General features: G+C 42.8%; 1 protein-coding gene across 2 annotated transcripts; it reads left to right on the top strand.

The window, feature by feature from the left end:
- The first annotated feature begins 9,267 nt into the window (after nucleotides 1-9,267).
- Nucleotides 9,268-18,456, top strand: dnpep (aspartyl aminopeptidase). Of its 2 annotated transcripts, none has more exons than XM_088999276.1 (15): nucleotides 9,268-9,372; nucleotides 9,598-9,688; nucleotides 10,929-11,017; nucleotides 11,090-11,203; nucleotides 11,262-11,387; nucleotides 12,009-12,133; nucleotides 12,392-12,476; nucleotides 13,137-13,244; nucleotides 13,344-13,421; nucleotides 14,262-14,342; nucleotides 14,633-14,793; nucleotides 14,866-14,905; nucleotides 16,401-16,502; nucleotides 17,871-18,038; nucleotides 18,266-18,456. In XM_088999276.1, exons 1-15 carry the CDS (start codon nucleotides 9,367-9,369, stop codon nucleotides 18,314-18,316), a joined length of 1,425 nt encoding a protein of 474 aa, XP_088855402.1. In that variant the 5' UTR covers nucleotides 9,268-9,366; the 3' UTR covers nucleotides 18,317-18,456. The 2 variants fall into 2 exon arrangements, with proteins under 2 accessions (XP_088855402.1, XP_088855410.1); XM_088999284.1 differs by lacking the exon at nucleotides 9,268-9,372 and adding an exon at nucleotides 9,391-9,498.
- Nucleotides 18,457-19,012: the final 556 nt, after the last annotated feature.

The following is a 19,012-nucleotide window of genomic DNA, read 5'->3' as shown; positions in this document are numbered from 1 at the left end:
CATTTTGAAAACCATAATTTGTTAATTACATTTGGGATGCCAATAAGAGACCCGGGAGGTGGATTATCAGAATGAGAATCATCTTGATTGCCAACTATGTAGAACACACAAGGAATTTGTTTCCGGTCGAACACGCTGCACTAGCATAATAATAAAAAAATTGCAAAGAGGCACTATACAGTTCTATTTATTTTACTTTTTAAAGAGTTAATGGCTTGGGGGAAGAAGCTGTTTAAATGTCTGCTGGATTTGGTGCGCATGGATCAGTAGCGCCTGCCTGAGGGGAGCAGCTGGAAAAGGTGGTGGGCAGGGTGCGGAGGGTCATGTAGGATTTTCCGCGCCCTTGTTTGGATTCTTGCAGTGTGCGAGTACTCGAGAGTGGGTAGGGCAGTGCCAATGATTTTTTTCCGCCGTCCTAACTGTCCATTGAAGTCGGATTTTGACCATTTTTGTGGTGGCCCCAAACCAAACGGTGATGGAAGAACACAGGATGGATTCGATGACAGCCGTGTAGAAATGTTGTGGCACCTCCTGTGGCAGGCCATGCTTCTTTAGCAGCCTCGGGAAGTACATCCTTCTGTTGGGCCTTTCTCAGCATGGAGTTGGTGTTGACATCCCACTTCATGGCCTGGGAGACTGTGATTCCCAGGAACTTGAAGGTCTCAACGGTTGACACGAGGCAGTTGGATAGTGTGAGAGGCAGCTGTGGTGATGGATGTTTCCTGAAGTCCACGATCATCTCTACTGTATTGAGCGTGTTCACCTCTAGGTTGTGAAGGCTGCACCAGAGCTCCAGCTGCTCCACTTGTTGTCGGTACGTAGACTCGTAGCCGTCTTTGATGACACCGATGACCGGGGTGTTGTCTGCGAACTTTATGAATTTGACAGCTGAGTGCGTTGAGGTGCAGTCGTTCGTGTAGAGAGAGAAGAGCAATGGAGAGAGGACACATCCCTGCGGGGCTCCAGTGCTCGTGGTTCGTGTTTAGGATGATATTTTTCCCAGTCTGACCTGTTGTGTCCATCCTGTCAGGAAGCTGAGGATCCACTAGCAGATCGTGGGGGACACACCAAGCTGGCGAAGTTTGGGGATGAGGAGTTCTGGGATGATGGTATTGAACGCAGAGCTGTAGTCCACAAACAGGATCCTTGCGTAGGCTCCTGTGTTGTCGAGGTGCTCGAGGATGTGGTGCAGCCCGATGTTGACTGCATCCTCCACAGACCTGTTTGCCCGGTAGGCAAACTGAAGAAGATCCAGGAGAGATCCGGTGATGTTCTTTAGGTGGTTCAGCATGAGGCTTTCAAAGGACTTCATATTCACAGACTTCAGAGCAACAGGTCTATAGTCGTTCAATCCCGATGGTGCTGGTTTCTTTGGAACTGGGACGATGGTAGACTGTTTGAAGCAGGATGGGACTTCACACTGCTCCAGGGATCTGTTGAAGATTCGTGTGAAGACCGGAGCCAGCTGGTCAGCGCAGACTTTCAGGCAGGAGGGGGACACTCTGCCAGGTCCCGCAGCTTTCTTGATCTTCTGCTGCTTGAAGAGCTGTCTCACGTGCAGTTCGTGGTCTCAGTGAAGCAGAGTGTTAGGGTAATTCGCCATACAAACATCTCTAAACATCGCTCTATAGTCTTTGTTTACATTTTGAACTTCCTCATACGTCATATCTTGCCTTCCTTTACACGATGTCGCATTTTCATTACGTCACATCCTGTCGCGTCATTACTATGCGCCGCATAAATACTCCTGCAGCCCGTTCGTCTCTCTCTCTCTCTCCATGCTCGCTCCTCCGTCCACACCGCGATGCCCCGTGCTCTCCCAATTAAATCAACTTTCTGTTCAAGACCTGGCTCCCTGATGATTTAACCATCGATCTCCATCTACACCCGTCAAAGCAATGAACCAAGGGCGAACGATAAAAAAATAATCCAACACCGAGCGTAGCAGAACGTGCAAATGTTTTATTGTTTTTTGTGAGGAGAAGAATTTTGTCCATCTTGTTTGGTAGTGAGCGTAGATTATCGAGATGGATCGATGGGAGCGATGTTTGATATCCACGCTGCCGTAACTTGTCGAGCACGTCAGCTCGCTTTCCCCTCCTCCGTCGTCTCAAAGCTCCGTACATAGCTGCTGCGCCGCTCGCAATCAGCCCCGAAAAACCTTGTGGATTTTGTTGCATCGGTGAAAATAGTCCAAGAGTGGATTCCCCAATGCTCAGTAACTCTTCCCTCGCAAAAAAACAAATGAAAATGACAAAACCAGGAACAATACTAGGGAGCGTGTGACCAAGGCTGCCATTCTGATTTTTATCAGATTTTTTGATGTGATAAATGAATGCATGAACACCATATTTTTGCAGACTACTTGTAAAGATGCTGGCAAAAATATCACAGCAACCGTGACTTGTTTCAACCCTTTTTCATGCTTCAGCTTGTCTCAGTATGTGTGGCTTGATGAGGATCTATCTCTTAAATGCCTTTCAGTGCTACAATCATTCATCGCATTGGTGCGGGAGGCAACCCAAGGTGGGAGACCGTCATTGGCCCAGGTCAATGACAAAGCCAACCTATTTTGTTAGTGTCACAACTGCACGTCAACAAGGACAACCGACGTCTGTGTAAGCTCTCAGTCGTACAGGAGTGGTCCATCGATGAGAGGGTTTCTTCAGCCGTCATCTGTACAAAAGTGAAGGTTTCGGACGTTTCGCCTCCTATCCAAGAGGCTTCGTCAGCGAACTGAAGTCTGACTGGTCGTATCGGCCCTATTTATATATCCCTAATGTCCAGACCTGGTGGCGCCGGACACAGCTATGATAGGTCCCTACTCTCAGGTTGGGGGGGCAGAGGACCCCTCCCTGTGGCCCCACTGATTGTTCCTACATTCCTGACTAACGACTGGCCTATTACCCCCACTCCCACCGGTATCACCTCATCAGCATAACGACCCTCATCAGCATTACGAAAGTTGCCTAACCTGTTTTGCCTAAGCAGGCTATTGTATGAGCGATCCAAATTGAACCTCACCCCACCAGACCGGTTTAATGAAGGATTTTGTTGTTTTATAAGAATCGCTTCTTTTACCCCCCTTTCAAACCATCTATGTTCTTTCGCTAAGATTTTAACCTCATTGTCGTCAAATGAGTGGTTGCTAGCTTTTAGGTGCAAATGTACTGCCAATTGAGGTCCACTTATATTATCCCTGCGATGTTGATAGTCTTTTTTTTTTTGAGAATTTGTTGAGTCTTCCCAATGTACTGCTCTTTACAATTTTCATTCTTACAATGTATGGAATAAACTACATTACTTTGTTTTTCATTTGGCAGCCTATCTTTTGGATGCACTAATTTTTGCCTTAACGTGTTTATCGGTTTGAAATAAGTGGGAATTTTATGTTGCCAAAGGTCTCTTTCTAATTTTTCAGAAACTCCTGCAATGTACGGTACTGCTACTCCTCTCCTTTTTGTATCTTGAGAATTATTGGTTTCATTCCCTATTCTTTCTTTCTGACATTTGTTGAATGACCACTGAGGGTACCCACAGTTAGTGAGTGCTCTCCTGATATGTTTTGACTCCTTTTCTCTACCTTCAGTGCTAGTTGGTATTAGTTTAGCCCTATGCTGGAGGGTTCTGATAACTCCTAGTTTATGTTGTAAAGGGTGGTTAGAGTCAAAAAGTAAGTATTGGTCAGTGTGCGTAGCCTTCCTAAAGACTTCTGTTTTTAGCGCTCTGTCCTCTTTTATAATTACTTTACAATCCAAGAAGGCTAGTTGGTTCTCTTGAATGTCCTCACGAGTAAATTTAATGTTGATGTCTACAGAGTTGAGGTGATCTGTGAAGGATTGAATTTCTTGTTTCTTAATTATGACAAAAGTATCGTCCACATATCTAAACCACTGTCTAGGTTTTGTCCCTGGGAAGGATGTGAGGGCCTGTTTCTCCATCTCTTCCATGTAAAGATTAGCCACTTTGGGTGAAACTGGTGAGCCCATAGCACAACCATGAATTTGTGTATAAAAATTTTCCCGAAATTGAAAATACGTAGTATTAAGGCAGATTTCTAATAATTGGCAGATGTGATCCGGTTTAAGTTTGGTTCTTTCATGCAGAGAAACATCCGCCAGCAGCCTCGTCCTCACCACTGAGACTGCTGCTGGGGTTGGGACAGATGTAAAGAGAGAAGTCACATCGTATGATGCCAAAGTTTCCTCAGGTTCCAATATGAGGTCTTTGATCCTCTCTACAAACCCTGTGGTGTTCTCTACGTGATATTCTGTGTTACCAACCAACGGAGCTAAAATAGTTTTTAAATATTTGGCTACATTGTATGTAGAGGAGTCAATGCTACAAACAATGGGTCTGAGGGGGAACCCTTCTTTCTGTATTTTTGGCAGGCCATAGATACATGGCGTGGCCTCTCCCGGGTATAATCTAAAATACATCTGTTTGTCTATATGTTTTCCTTTCTCTAACTTTTGGAGACAGTCAATGATTTCTTTCTTGTATCTATTGGAAGGGTCCCTTTTTAGTTGCTCATACGTGTTAGAATCACTGATTAACCTATTTATTTTGTCTTCATAATCCAATGTGTTGAGAAGCACTGTGCATCTGCCCTTGTCTGCTGGCAAAATAGTAATATTTTTGTCTTTTTGTAGAGTAGTTAACGCCTTTCTCTCTTCTAATGTTATGTTGGACGGAGGAAGTTTGGCACTACTGAGAAGAGCTGATATTTTAATGCATAGAGGTTCAATTTGGATCGCTCATACAATAGCCTGCTTAGGCAAAACAGGTTAGGCAACTTTCGTAATGCTGATGAGGGTCGTTATGCTGATGAGGTGATACCGGTGGGAGTGGGGGTAATAGGCCAGTCGTTAGTCAGGAATGTAGGAACAATCAGTGGGGCCACAGGGAGGGGTCCTCTGCCCCCCCAACCTGAGAGTAGGGACCTATCATAGCTGTGTCCGGCGCCACCAGGTCTGGACATTAGGGATATATAAATAGGGCCGATACGACCAGTCAGACTTTAGTTCTCTGACGAAGCCTCTTGGATAGGAGGTGAAACGTCCGAAACCTTCACTTTTGTACAAATGACGGCTGAAGAAACCTTCTCATCGAAGGACAACCGACGTAACTTTTTTGTTTCCTAACTGACATCAGAAAAAACGTTTTATAGCATCTAAAATACCGAAAACGCGCAGTATGATATTTTTAGTCAAATGCAAAACACCAATCAAAATGACTTAAAGGACAACCAACGTCTCTGGACAAGTTGTGTCCATAATTTGTAAAATGGCTTCAAATGACTTCTACTGGGCTATTTTAATAAGATTCCATCGCATATAGCTATATTTTACGTTTTAAGACTCGCGCTGAACATTCAGGAAGTCTTGTTTATGAGTTGGTGACGAGTCCTTACGTGAAGTCAGAAAAGGACCGCCTCCTGACCGTAAAAAAGACGCATTGTAGCATCTTTCCATCACGTCAATGTATTTTGCTGTACTGTTTTGGTTTGAAAACCGTGTGTTACATCCAAAAGCCGCCAGCAGAGGGAGTCCAAGCTCCATGGAAGGAATTTATCAGCCTGTGGAAACGGGCACATTCAAATCTGAAGCCATTGGTTTGATTCTCCAGCAATGCAAGACGTCTTGGCGTGACGTCACGAACTGGGGGCGGGACTTTCTGAAAATGCCCAATTCGCAGCTCCATTTTTTGCAGATTTTGGACACTTTAAGTCATTTTTATTGGTGTTTTGTATTTGAATAAAAATATACTGCGTGTTTTTGGTATTTTACATGCTATAAAACGTTTTTCTGATGTCAGTTAAAAAACAAAACAGTGACGTCGGTTGTCCTTTAAGGTGTCTAAAAAGTACTTCAATTTCAAACGGGAAGTGGCCAGTTTCAGAAGGCCCCGCCCCCATATTCGTGGTGTCACGGCAAGACGTCTTGCCTTGCTCGAGTATCAAAACAATGGCTTCAGATTCGGAGAATATGCTTTCTTGTTACTCATCCAGTTTTGAATATGATTCAAATAGTTCTGAAGAAGAAAGCATACATGTTTGCAATCGATTAAAGAATTTATTCTGTGTCATTTTGAGGCATCAGGGGAGGGAAATGTCGCACCCAAAGAAGGCAGAACATGCGCACATGTGACGCCACAAACGCACACCTCGTTCGTGTTTCTCAATGATTTCCTTCTTCTCCTCGACTGTTATTTTTTTTGTGTCTTCTTCGGATGAACACGAGCCTGTCGTGGCATCTTTTTCGGTCCCATAACGGCAAAAGTATCGTTGAAGACGATCGACGTGTGCACTCATAGAAAGGGGGTGTGGAAAAGTAGGCCGGCTGGTCGGTCGTGTGCTTTTGTGTTTTTCCGCCGAAGATTACTCCGCCAACCGTGGTGGTGGTGGTGGTGGGGGGGGTGTATCGCGAAAATAGTGCGTATGCCAAGGTTTAATTTTCATAAAAGTAACGTTCGTAAACCGAAAAGTTCGTAAGGCAAGGTGTTCGTAAACCGAAGCCCCACTGTACAATGAATGAAAAATACAACTCACTACAACTGAATCAGTGGGACCCCTGAGCTTGTTTCTCTGCAACGAGACGGTCCCATCTTGGGATAATGGGAGACAATGACACCCCAAGTGTCTTGCTTATGTCCAGTCTACTCCATAGTTTTGTTTTGATTGATGTCACTGCAGAAAACCTCACTTCACACAAATAAGATGTCGGAAACGGCAACAGGGTTTTCAGTGCTGTTGTGGCGGTATTCTGCCATCACTTTAATCCAGAACACCGGCAGAGGTGTTATCCCAAACATACTTTTAAGTCCGCCATCATTTGCGAACTCCAGCAGTTGTTCTTCCTCTTGCACAGGCATGCTGGATTCACCTGGTTTGTTGACAAATGGGTTGCGGATCCATTCCTTGGAAGTTTTTTTGTGGCTGGGAAGAAGCGCTCGAACTCTTTTAAAAGCAAAGACAGATGCTCATGCATCAGCTGGGGGAATGAAGGCTCAGGCTCAGTCTCTTGCAAAAACCCCACCGATGTTTGAAACATGTCAAATACACTGCTATCCACGCGCCGTCCCCACAAATCCAGTTTGGCTTTATTAGCCAACTTGAAGACAGTTGTCATTTTCCCCTGAAGTGACAGATTGAGTTCATTGAGCAGGTTGAATATAATTAAGCGAGCTTTGCGACCCATTCCTTGTCACGGAAATGCGTTGCAAGCGGTGACTTTTCATTTTTCAAAATAAAACATAGTTCGGACTCAGATAATAAATAAAACGGAAATTACTATGTAAATTATATATTCTTTCTGCGCGGCCCGGTACCAAATGACCCACGGACCAGTACCGGTCCGCGGCCCGGGAGTTGGGGACCTCTGCACTCGAGGGTATTGTTGACCAGGACCAACTGGTAATTGAAGAACCTGAAGAAATACTGTCATTAAACTGACCGAATGTTTTTCCACTAATGTGTGGATTCATGACAGCCTCATAAAATTGCAATATTATTTGGTATTTTTGCTAGCTTCAGAGCTGTCCAACCTGAACAATGTCCATCTATTCTTGAAAAGTCCATCTTGAAAATGGCTTTATAATAATAATAATAATAATAATACATTTCATTTGTAAGCGCCTTTCAAAACTCTCAAGGTCACTTTACAGTCACAGGATCCGTTTTTCTGTGGGTGAGCAGTGGCAGCCACATGCGCCAGCGTCTTCTCAACCCGGAAATAACTTGAATAGATAGAAAACTAGCTAGCTACCTAGCCAGCTACCAGATAACTAATAGATAGACAGCCAGGTAGCTAATAGATAGCTAATAGATATCCAGCAAACTAGCCAGCCAGCTAATAGATAGCTAATAGATATCCAGCTAACCAGCCAGCTTGTTAATAGATAGATAGCCAGCCGAATAGATAGCTAACAGATAGCCAGCCAGCCAGCTAGATAGTCAATAGATAGCCAGCCAACTAGTTAGCTACCAGATATCCACAGATAGATAGCCAGCTGGATAGATAGCTAATAGACAGCCAGCCAGCTAGACAGCCTATAGATACCCAGCTATTAGCTCGCTAGCTAGCCGGATAGATAGCTAATAGATATCCATCTAGCTAATGTAAGCCGAATTTGCAGAAACAAAATATTTAAAAATAATAACAGTATATTTGCAACCAAATCCATTTCTTTTCCCCCCCAGCTACTGTGTGTTGACAAAACCACTATTTAATCAAGAAAACAATATATTATCTTATGCAGCTACTCCAGATACGTACAGTGTGCTATCTCTGGCCAGTGTGCTCTTCACTCACGGTTCGTGATACTATGATTGACTAGTGACTAGCCAATCATAGTTTGCGAAAACTCTGGCGTTCCGAGCCCCTTCCAGCAGGCCTTCAGTTGCCAACTCCAATTCTGAGTGGTTGAAGCAACATTGATTTTTATTCTCTAGGGCCCGCAGAACTGATTGTGAAGGCATCCAGGTAGATTTCTGTACTTGGTAACAAATTGGCTGAAATGTGATTGGTTAAATGCTTAAATACAAAAACGCACATCTGGAAGCGTCACAACTGGGAAAAAGCAACTAAAGATAATTTGTAATGATTTAAAAATAATTCATGGGCAAATTATAATTCACGTTAGTATGTGATTCAGATATTTTTCGGCCAGAAAAGAAGGCCTTGCAGGCCCTGGCGGCCCACGTCTGAGCAAAAGTTAAGTCATACCAAAATCAACCAGCCCCCACAAGTTTTTAAACCTCATAATAACACTAGAAATTTGTGTCACGTATTCTATCATATGGGTCTGGAGTTGTCTGAAATTGGGGCGGCTATACGAAAGGCAAATTCTACCCTTGTGGGAGGGAAAAAAATGCCAGAGGTCTGACCAACACTTTATCGGCACCGGAATAAATTTGGGAATTGCAGTAAATGGTGAGTATAGTTTTTGCTTTTTTGAATGTTGCTGTGCCGATTACAAAATTGTAATCGGCACACACACGTGTGTAATGTTGCTTGTTCTGTAGCCACAAAGGGACATATGTCTTCTTGTGCCGGTCCCAAGCCCGGATAAATACAGAGGGTTGTGTCAGGAAGGGCATCCGATGTAAAAGCTTGGCCAAACAAAACAAAACATCAAACCTCTTAATATGGAGGACACTGATTTGTTGTGGCGACCCCTTGAAGGAAAAGCCGAAAGGAAAAGATTATTTCTTTTTTGGAAGTTTTAACACCTCCCGAGCGCTAGATGTCGCTGCCACCATACCATTTCTCTCAGCTGCGATTCTGTTTTTCGTCAACGAATCTGCTTCCTCCGTTGCGGTTGGCGTCAATTGACTGGTTTTCGTACCGCTTCAAAGTCCAACTCATGCAGGTGAGATCTTTTTAAATGATTCTTTAGTGTGGGATGCGCCAGTGGTGATTTGTCAGAGATTACAACCTCGATTTAAATTAAAACAACAACACTTGGTCGTAGTGGCGTGTAGGTTTACTAACAATGGTCAGAAAACAATTATTGATCCATTGTTGGACCTAGGCTTGACCTATCTAAAGTATCTTCTCATGTTTACCAGTTGTCTTTGCCCTTTTTCTCTCACAGTCTGTAATCATGAAGAGTTCCAAGGAGGCCGTGCAGTCAGCAGCTAAAGAGTTTTTACAGTTCGTCAACAAAGGCGTGTCTCCGTATCACGGTAAGATCTGATGAATTGTCATTCAAGTGTATTCAAAATAGTTCTTCTGAGATTGTACATCTGTCGATCTTGACATTCACCCCCATGTGGACACATTTCTTTTTTTGTTATTTTTTTTTTTCTTAAAAAGAAGTCTTGCAAAACATGGGTTATGTATGTGCCATAGGTTATACAATTGAATATACATATATAGTTGCTCAGTCTTCCACTAGACTTTACTGGCGTAACTAAATGAGCAAATATACTGTCATGCCTTTCGGCGTCCAGCCCCCAAACATTACAAGCACCAGACGTTACAATACGTTATTTGCTGTAAGTCATAATCACACTAATCAATGATGATCTTTAGTATCTTTAGTATCTTTAGTATTATGAGACTTCCCCAAAACGGCCTATGGCGCAGCATGCCAACAATTTCGAACATTGATTGAAGGGTTATGTATGTGTGTGTGTGTGTGTGTGTGTGTGTGTGTGTGTGTGTGTGTGTGTGTGTGTGTGTGCGCGCGCGCGCGTGCGTGCGTGCGTGTGTGTGTGTGCGTGTGTGTGTGTGTGTGTGTGTGTGTGTGTGTGTGTGTGTGTGTGTGTGTGTGTGTTTGTGAGAATGTTTTTGTGTGATCTTGCCCTTAAAAAAATATAAAAAGGTCCAAAGCCACAATGCTATTTGAGTCAAGCAGTGTACGTGATTCTTAACATACATTGACTATTTTGTTTCCTCTGCTTCTCTGGGAACTTTTTTCCAAGTGGCAGACAACAACGTATCCTTAAAAATGTCTACAGTAAGGTCATACGACCAGGCTTCTGAAAGATTTTTGAAGTCATCGCATTAAAATAGTTAGGGTGTTTCAAATATAAAATTTCAATTCAAATGACACGATTGGAGCTTGTGTATGGTGGAATAGGTCATGTATGTTTTTTGTAAACATAGAATTGATTCGTTCTGCATCCCTTTTTTTAATTCCACATAGATGTCAGTCACTTGTAACATTGCAAATAACAGCACACTAGTTGAGAGGCACAACTCTCGAATAACTTGAATCTTGTGGATGACATCCACCAATTGACTTAAGCACAGGTCAAACTACATATTTGAGATAAGATAACAGGGATCTTTCATCGTCTCTCACTTTTGTACTTTAGCTTCTATCGCCTATAATATAAATCATATAATCATACTCAGAAGTGATATCGTAGTAATTACGAAACCCATGCAAACACAAAGAAACAAGTCTGTTGTCTTCAGTGGTGGAAGAATGCCGAAAGCGTCTCCTGGAGGCAGGATTTGTCGAACTGAAGGAGAAGGACAAATGGGACATCCAGAGGTCCAACAAAGTAAGGTTGCCTGCACATGTGCGGTCATGGTAATAATAGCTTCTAAGAGTGAATATCATGTGTATTTTGTAGTACTTTGTGACCCGGAACTTCTCCAGTGTCATAGCCTTTGCAGTCGGGGGGTGTTACTCTCCGGGAAATGGCTTCTCCATGATTGGAGCCCACACAGACAGCCCGTGTCTCAGAGTGAGAAGTCAACACATTTATGATGTATAAAGCACACTCAACCGACACGTTTTTTTAGGTGAAACCAAGGTCCAAGAGGACAAAGCAAGGTTGTCTTCAGGTGGGCGTGGAATGCTATGGCGGAGGCATCTGGAACACCTGGTTTGACCGTGACCTAACCATTGCGGGCCGTGTCATTGTTAAGGTAATCTCAACAGATTCTAGATGTGCAAAGTGCTGGGAATTTTTCCAGAAAGCTTCTTGCAAATTTATCTAGCAAGTTACGAGAGAGAGTGTCAGAAATATCCCAAACTGGAAACTTTCCATGCGGATAAAATATATCACATTCTAAATATCAACAATTTGTTAAGTCATCAGCAGTCAGCCATACAAAACCGAATATTGTAGCTCGGTATACCCGAATGTGAGGACATTACAGTCATGTTAAAAAAAAGCAGAAGAAAAGTGTGACACATAAATACAGTTTGAACGTAAAACAGGAAACCACACATCAGTAAAAAAAAAAAAAGAGTCTCATGCTGAGTATGAATTGTTGCATTTTTTTCTATTGCACACCAGCAATGGTTTGGAGAGAAAGTCAGAGAGCTCGAAAACTCACTGCCTGTAACCAAATTTTGTCCTGCAACACAAAAGCGCACAAAAAATAAAAAAACACACAAAGCTCGAAGAAGTCATCCTGTTAATTCTCATGAATTCTCATGAAAGGGTTCAGCCTCGAAAATTCCCAGAGTTTTGCAACCCACGTAAAATCTCATATTGTGCTTGGGGATTTGAGATGTTGCTGTACATGTGTGTGGTCATGCAGAGAGATGGCAGACTTCTCCATCGCCTGGTGCACGTCCCACGACCCCTGCTCAGGATTCCTCACCTGGCCATCCACCTACAAAGGGACATTAACGACTCCTTTGGCCCCAACAAGGAGAACCACCTGTTAGTAACTTTGAAAGATATCCATAATTGTACTTTCCCGAGCTTAAAGTCTCAGGTCGCCTCGTGTGTTATTTTTGCAATATCCATCCATCAAAATACCTGTTGTAACAGGAAGCCAAACTATTAAGTGAAGTTTTTCTTCGGCATGAGCATTGTAACATACCAAATCTCACAGTTTTTGTTTGTTAAGTTTATTTTTGTCACTGTATTGTGTATTTCCATGAAGAGGTTTTTTTCACACAATGCTTTTTCTCTCAGTGTGCCCATTTTGGCCACCGCCATCCAGGAAGAGCTGGAGACAGGCAGCGCTTCATCAGGGGATGCCGTTAACGCTGCCAGCATGGTGAAGATGGCACCGACATATCATATTGAGTGCACTTGTTACAGCCTGATAATAATAATAATAATAATACATTTCATTTATAAGCGCCTTTCAAAACTCTCAAGGACACTATAAAGTCACAGGATATTTTTTCTGCGGGTGAGCGGCGGTAGCCACACGCGCCAGCGTTCACCCAACCCGGAAGTAACATAGTAAAAAAAAACTAAACTAAATAACAAATAATATGACAACACAAAGATACAGAGAGTCATTCATTCTTCAGCACTTTCTGTACCCTCTTTGTGACATACCCCTGAAGCGGACAATGCCAATGGCAAAGCTTTAAAACCACCGCTTACAAAAAGATAATCCTCATTAACTAATTTGCTGCCATTCCCGAATTTATTCGGGTTTTGTTTTTTTCTTGTGGGGGTGCCGATAAAGCGCTGGTCAGACCACTGGCAATGTTTTCCCCTACCATAAGGGGGCAGCATTTGCCTTTTGTCCATGTTAGCACTTTATTCCAGCTTCATCTGTTGTTAAAGCGCTGTATGAATTAATATGCATGTATTGTATTTTATACAACTGCCGCCATTTCAAACTCTGATAACTCCAGACTCATAAATTACATCAGAAGCTAATTACAACACTGGACTTCATCGTGTTTTGTGTCCCATTCAGGCAGACAAGCATCACCCAGCACTGGTGAAGATTTTGTGTTCAGAGCTGGAAGTTGAGCCGGAAGCCTTGCTCGACTTTGAGCTCTGTCTGGCAGACACTCAGCTAGGGGTGAGCCCGTCTTTCCGCTAACTACATATTAATTGCTTGTCAATGTGGAAGCTATTTTGTAACATTTTCTCCATCTGTGATATTGTTCTATATGTGCAGGCTTTGGGAGGTGTGTATGAAGAGTTTATTTATTCTCCTCGCTTGGACAACCTCCACAGCTGCTACTGTGCCCTGCAGGTCCGACTCACTCATAAACGCTAATCTCGGAAATTGGTGGCCTGTGGGCTGCCCCCACCCTGAGTGAGCCCAATTATTAATGAAAAAAGGGGTGGATGGTCTTAAACAATTCTTCAAAAAAGACTGCTGAAGAGTCAATGTGTTTTGTATGAGAAAAAAATGTGCTAAATGGACTCGGCAGGGGGGGTGGGGTGTTCAGAAAAAAGATCTGAAAAGCCCCAGATATTAACTCATTCACTGCCATTCCCAAATTTATTCGGGAATTGAAAAGTGGCAAACAACAATGTGGAGCGCCATTCCCGAATTTGTTCGGGTTTTGTTTTTTCTTGCGGAGGTGCTGATAAGGCGCTGGTGAGACCTTGAGCAATGTGTTTTCCCTTCCACGAGGGGACAGCATTTGCCTTTTGTACAGCTGCCCCCATTTCAAGATCAGATAACTCCATACCCATATAATTTAGGAATTAACTCTTTTTTTTCTGATGAAAGAAGAGAGTCTAAGGTTTCTTATGCTGCATTGAATGTTTATGTAGTCCTAAAACTCAATATTCTGTGAGTCCTGGAATTTGAGTGAAAATGACAAAAACCCTGGCACTGGACTGGACACATTTTTGCACATCGTCTGGCAGTGAATGAGTTAAAGAAAAAAAATTAAAATCTGTATCTTTTCTTTTTTAATTATTATTATTATTATTATTATTATTATTATTTGTGTTAATAATAATAATAATAATTAAGAGAGGATTTCTACTTGAATAGTCATATTTCCCAGACCTACGTTCTACTGACTCATCATTATTGATCAGTTTCTGATGTGGTCCATTTGTTACTGACTTGTGTCAGGGTCTGATTGAGTCCTGCTTGGGAGACTCGCTGAGCCAAGATCCCAACATTCGCGTGGTGACGTTCTTTGACAACGAAGAGGTTTGTGATCCTCTGACTGGTCTTCCTGCTCTGTCTGCCTGCTCTGTTGTTGTTATGATTATATGTACATTTTCCCAGATTGACTTAGTTATCCGGCAACCCCCTAAAATTAGCATTTCCTTCCACTATATTTAAATGTCCTATAAAGAGTGAATCTTCAAATCAAAATCCCTCATTTAATCCCAATAATGACCACGGACGCTTTTCCAGTTTGGAAAATTCACAACGTTTTTTAACCTTTATGGGGAAATAATGCAACATAACCTCTGACTCGTGACCGTGTTTTATAGGTGGGCTCAAAGAGCACTCAGGGGGCGGAGTCCAATTTAACGGAGCTCATCCTCAGGCGCCTCGCCTCTTCCTCCTCCAACCCCACCGCCTTCCAGCAGGCGGTGCCACTCTCCTTCATGATTAGCGCTGACATGGCTCATGCTGTGCACCCTAACTACCAGTCAGATCACAGACCACTAAGGCAAAAAAAACATGTTTTTGTATGAATTAATGAAATGTCTTGTCTTCTCAGGGAAAAGCATGAGGAGAACCACCGGCCAGCTTTTCACAAGGTAGGGCGTTTCAAGACATATTAATGAATCCCAGTAGTGATTGTTGTTTCTTGATTGACATCAGAAAGTCCCACAGTATCTCATTCACTGCCATACGTGCTAAAATGTGTCCCCTCCAGGGCCAGGGTTTTTGGACTACATCAACAATGCAGCGTTAGAAACCTTAGACACTTCTTTAATCGGAAAAAAAGAGTTAATTCCTAAATTATATGGGTCTGGAGTTATATGAGCTTGAAATGATGGTGGCTGTCCAAAATACATTGCAATACATACATTTTGGTTAATATAGCGCTTTAAAGGACAACCAACACCTCCGGACAAGTTGTGTCCATAATTTGTAAAATCACTCGAAATGACTTCTACTGAGCGTATTTTACAAAGATTCCACCGCATATAGCTATTTTACGTTATAAGACTCGCGCTGAATATTCAGGAAGTCTTGTTTTCAACTTGGTGACGATTCCAGACGCCACGTCAGGACCGCCCCTGACCGAGAAAGCGACACACAATGCATTTTGGGTACTTTGGTCTGAAAACTTTGTGTTGATCCGTGTTGATGGCGAAATTGGAAGGAAAACACATAAATAACGCGATGGTGAATCGTTGTGTGTTGCACCAAGACTACTATTTGATACTAGTTGACACATTCCCAGCAGACAAATCAGCTCATTTCCAAAGGAGCTTGGGCGCCATCTTGTGCATTTTCTGGGACGCTACATTGGAGTTCTGACGCCTCAAAATGAGACGGAAGGACTCTTTAATCGATTGCAAACATGTATGCTTTCCTCTTCAGAACTATTTGAATCATATTCATAACTGGATGAGTAACAAGAAAGCATCTTCTCTGAATCTGAAGCCATTGTTTTGATTCTCAAGCAAGGCAAGAGGTCTTGACGTGACGTCACCAACTGGGGGCGGGAGTTTCTGTAAATCCCCAATTCTCAGCTCAATTTGTTGCAGTTTTAGCACATTTTAAGTCATTTTTATTGGTTTTGCATTTGACTAAAAATATCAGCCTGCATGCTTTGGGTATTTTAGATGCTCTAAAATGTTTTTCTGATGTCAGTTAGGAAACAAAAAAATGGTGTTGGTTGTCCTTTAACAACAGCTGAAGCTGGAATGAAGCACTAACATGGAAAATAGGGATAGGCTGCCCTCTCGTGGAAGGGACAAAACATGGCCCAGGGGAGCTGACCAGCGCTATATCGGCAGTCCCAGCAAAAATAAAACCTGAACAAATTCGGAAATGGCGCTCCACGTCATATTTTCAATTACCGAATAAATTCGAGAATGGCAGTGAATGAGTTCAAATACACCACTTTTGAAGAGTTCATTTACATTCTTCGCATGGACAACCTCCACAAATAACCAAGCGATTCATTGTAAGTGAAAAACGTAAAATTTGGCGCACTTGTCCCACAACGGAGAAATTAGAATAAATGAGTTTCAAACTAAATTGTTTCTGTGACCTTCATTTGCGCTCTTGTTATTTCAGGGTCCTGTGATCAAGTTCAACAGTAACCAACGCTATGCCACCACCGCCGTGACGGCCGCTGTTGTCCGAGAGGTTGCCAGCAAGGCCGGCGTTCCTCTTCAGGTAACGTCATTGTTATTGTAGCCGTTATGTAGCTGCTTAAAATGAAATATACAACAGCGACACATTCTTTATTCCTCCTGAGCTATAGGCCCCTGAGGACATTCCTTCTTCAGCAGTTTTACTGATTGATTGATCAAGTGTTAATACAGGCCAGGTGTAGACCATTTGGATTAGATTGGATACGCCTTTATTAGTCTTGCAGTGGAAAAAATTTACAATTCACAGCAGCAAAGTTAGGAAAGGAAAGAAAGAAGTAGAAAAACAAATACAGGAGCAGCTGTAAAGGCAGCCAGTCTCGGGCCGCCATCTTCAAGTCAAAATAACAAACTAAATAATGTGACGAAACACAAAAGACACAGACAGTCATCCAATCTTAAGCACTTTCTGCACCCTCTGTTGTATAAAACAGTTCTAGATGAAAGAGGAGAGGATCAAAGTGTGTCAACGTTTTCACCAGTGGCTCTGGGACATCATGGTTTAATGTGCACGTCTGCTACAAGCTAAATGTTGAAAGTAAACACTAAGCTGTCTCATCCATTGACGAAAAGGGACTGTCTCACATCTCCGATCCCACGTATACCCGCTTCAATTCCAAGCCGCGACAGTTCCACATACGCATCGGCACTCTGTCCTGACGCTTCTTTCTTCTCATTGCGGGCTCCTCAAGACATGCATCCTTCTAGCCGCTGACTGTCCAACAGCACCGACATTTTCACTGGACAAAGCGGCGCTGTGAAAATGGAACCCATTACAGGCGCAAAAAAAGCACACTCGCCCCAGAGCTCTCCAGCGATGACAGTCAAATGGCACCGACATTCCTCCCAATCAAAAACTGTGCTGGCATATTTGTGCTGCTGAAAAGGCGCAACCGCCCAGCACAGTCTCCTCCTTGATGAATATCATGGCCAAAAATGCTGAAAAACAATCTTTATCTGTTCCACACAAGGCACAACAACACAGTGACAAAAAAAGCAACAAAAAAAAAGCACAAAAAGGCAGGGCTCGTGAGAGCAATCGCTGACAGCTGCCTACTCGGGTGCCATTTTGGACTTTTTTCATGTTTGGAAACTGGTACTTTCAGGCGAAATGTATTTTAAATATCCTGTGGCTGTAAAGTGTCCTTGAGAGTTTTGAAAGGTGATTATAAATGAAATGTATCATTATCATCACCACCATCCATCATCATTATTATTGAGTACGATTGGACTTAACTGAATCCAGTACATAACGTTGTCAGGGTCATGCTGCCATCTTTGATCCCAAAAAGGGCTGCAGTAGCTGTGTGATATCACAGTGAAATTTCCTATTCTGTCCGGTGCCCACCTAAATTTCAGTGACCAGTGTGACCTCTGGCTCGTCCTCATGCAGGATGTGATGGTCCGTAACGACAGCACATGCGGAACCACCATCGGGCCTATCCTGGCCGCTGGACTCGGTGTGCCGGTGGTGGACATTGGTGCTCCCCAGCTTGCCATGCACTCAATCCGGGAAATGTGCTGTACTTCCAGCATATTGCAAAGCACAACCCTTTATAAGGTAAGCTCCCGTTTTGTGGAACACACCAAACCAATAACATATGATATTTGTTAATATGATGCCTAAAAAATGGCAATTTTATTGTCTAGAAAGTATTGTTAAAAATGTGACATTTTATAGTTGATATTTGTGCAGTTTTCTGGCTTTTTGCATTTTCGTTTTGTTTTTCACTGCTACACATCAAGAAATGTCTGTGACAGTGCCCGCTGGTATTTGTTTTTCTGCAGGCTTTCTTTGAGTTGTTTCCCCATGTGAGGAGCACGTTGGTGGTCGATTAGTAACAGGAGGATGCAAACAACCAATATGAGTTGGAGTTAATTCAATATATGAAGGTACTTGTTGATACAGAAAAGTCATCACTTGCTACAACCTCCTGAAATTGCACAATATTTGCAATAAAGGGCATTGAAAAACTAAAGTTATTTTGCTTTACTTTGAAAGATGTTGCAATTACTTGCTATCAGCCACTAGTGATGGGGGAATGTGGTAGGATTGTAGTGCCTCTACTGAAATTACATCTGAAATACAATAATGTTTCAACACTGCAGTGGCAGATGTGGTTAACATGGCTTTGACTCAGCAACATGGTTTAGTTCAGAATGTGGGTGGAATCTCTGCCGGGTCTTTATGTTTGGGGCCACCATGGAATAATCCACATAACCCAAGCTGTTGGTTGATTCAGGTGTCATTTCTCCCTTCTTCAATCTAACTGGTGCTTTCTACTATTTTTGTGTGTGACTGCTTGATTTCCTGGATAGGATAGTTGTCCGTGTTAGATGCTTTGTTACAGCTTTAGATGTTGTGAAAGTGCGATATAAATCAATATGTATTGTATTGGAAACAGACTCACATTCACACCGATATGCAGTGTTTAATTCACCCTACTTGTGCGAATTATGTGAACCACATATACTCCTCCTCTTCCTCTTTTCCTTTCGGCTTTTCCCTTCAGGGGTCGCCACAGCGAATCGATG

The sequence above is a fragment of the Hippocampus bargibanti genome, linkage group LG01 (genome assembly GCF_051943395.1).
Source record: "Hippocampus bargibanti isolate YZ-2025 linkage group LG01, ASM5194339v1, whole genome shotgun sequence".
NCBI classification, from domain to species: Eukaryota; Metazoa; Chordata; class Actinopteri; order Syngnathiformes; family Syngnathidae; genus Hippocampus; species Hippocampus bargibanti.
This window is presented reverse-complemented; position numbering and strand designations above follow the sequence as displayed.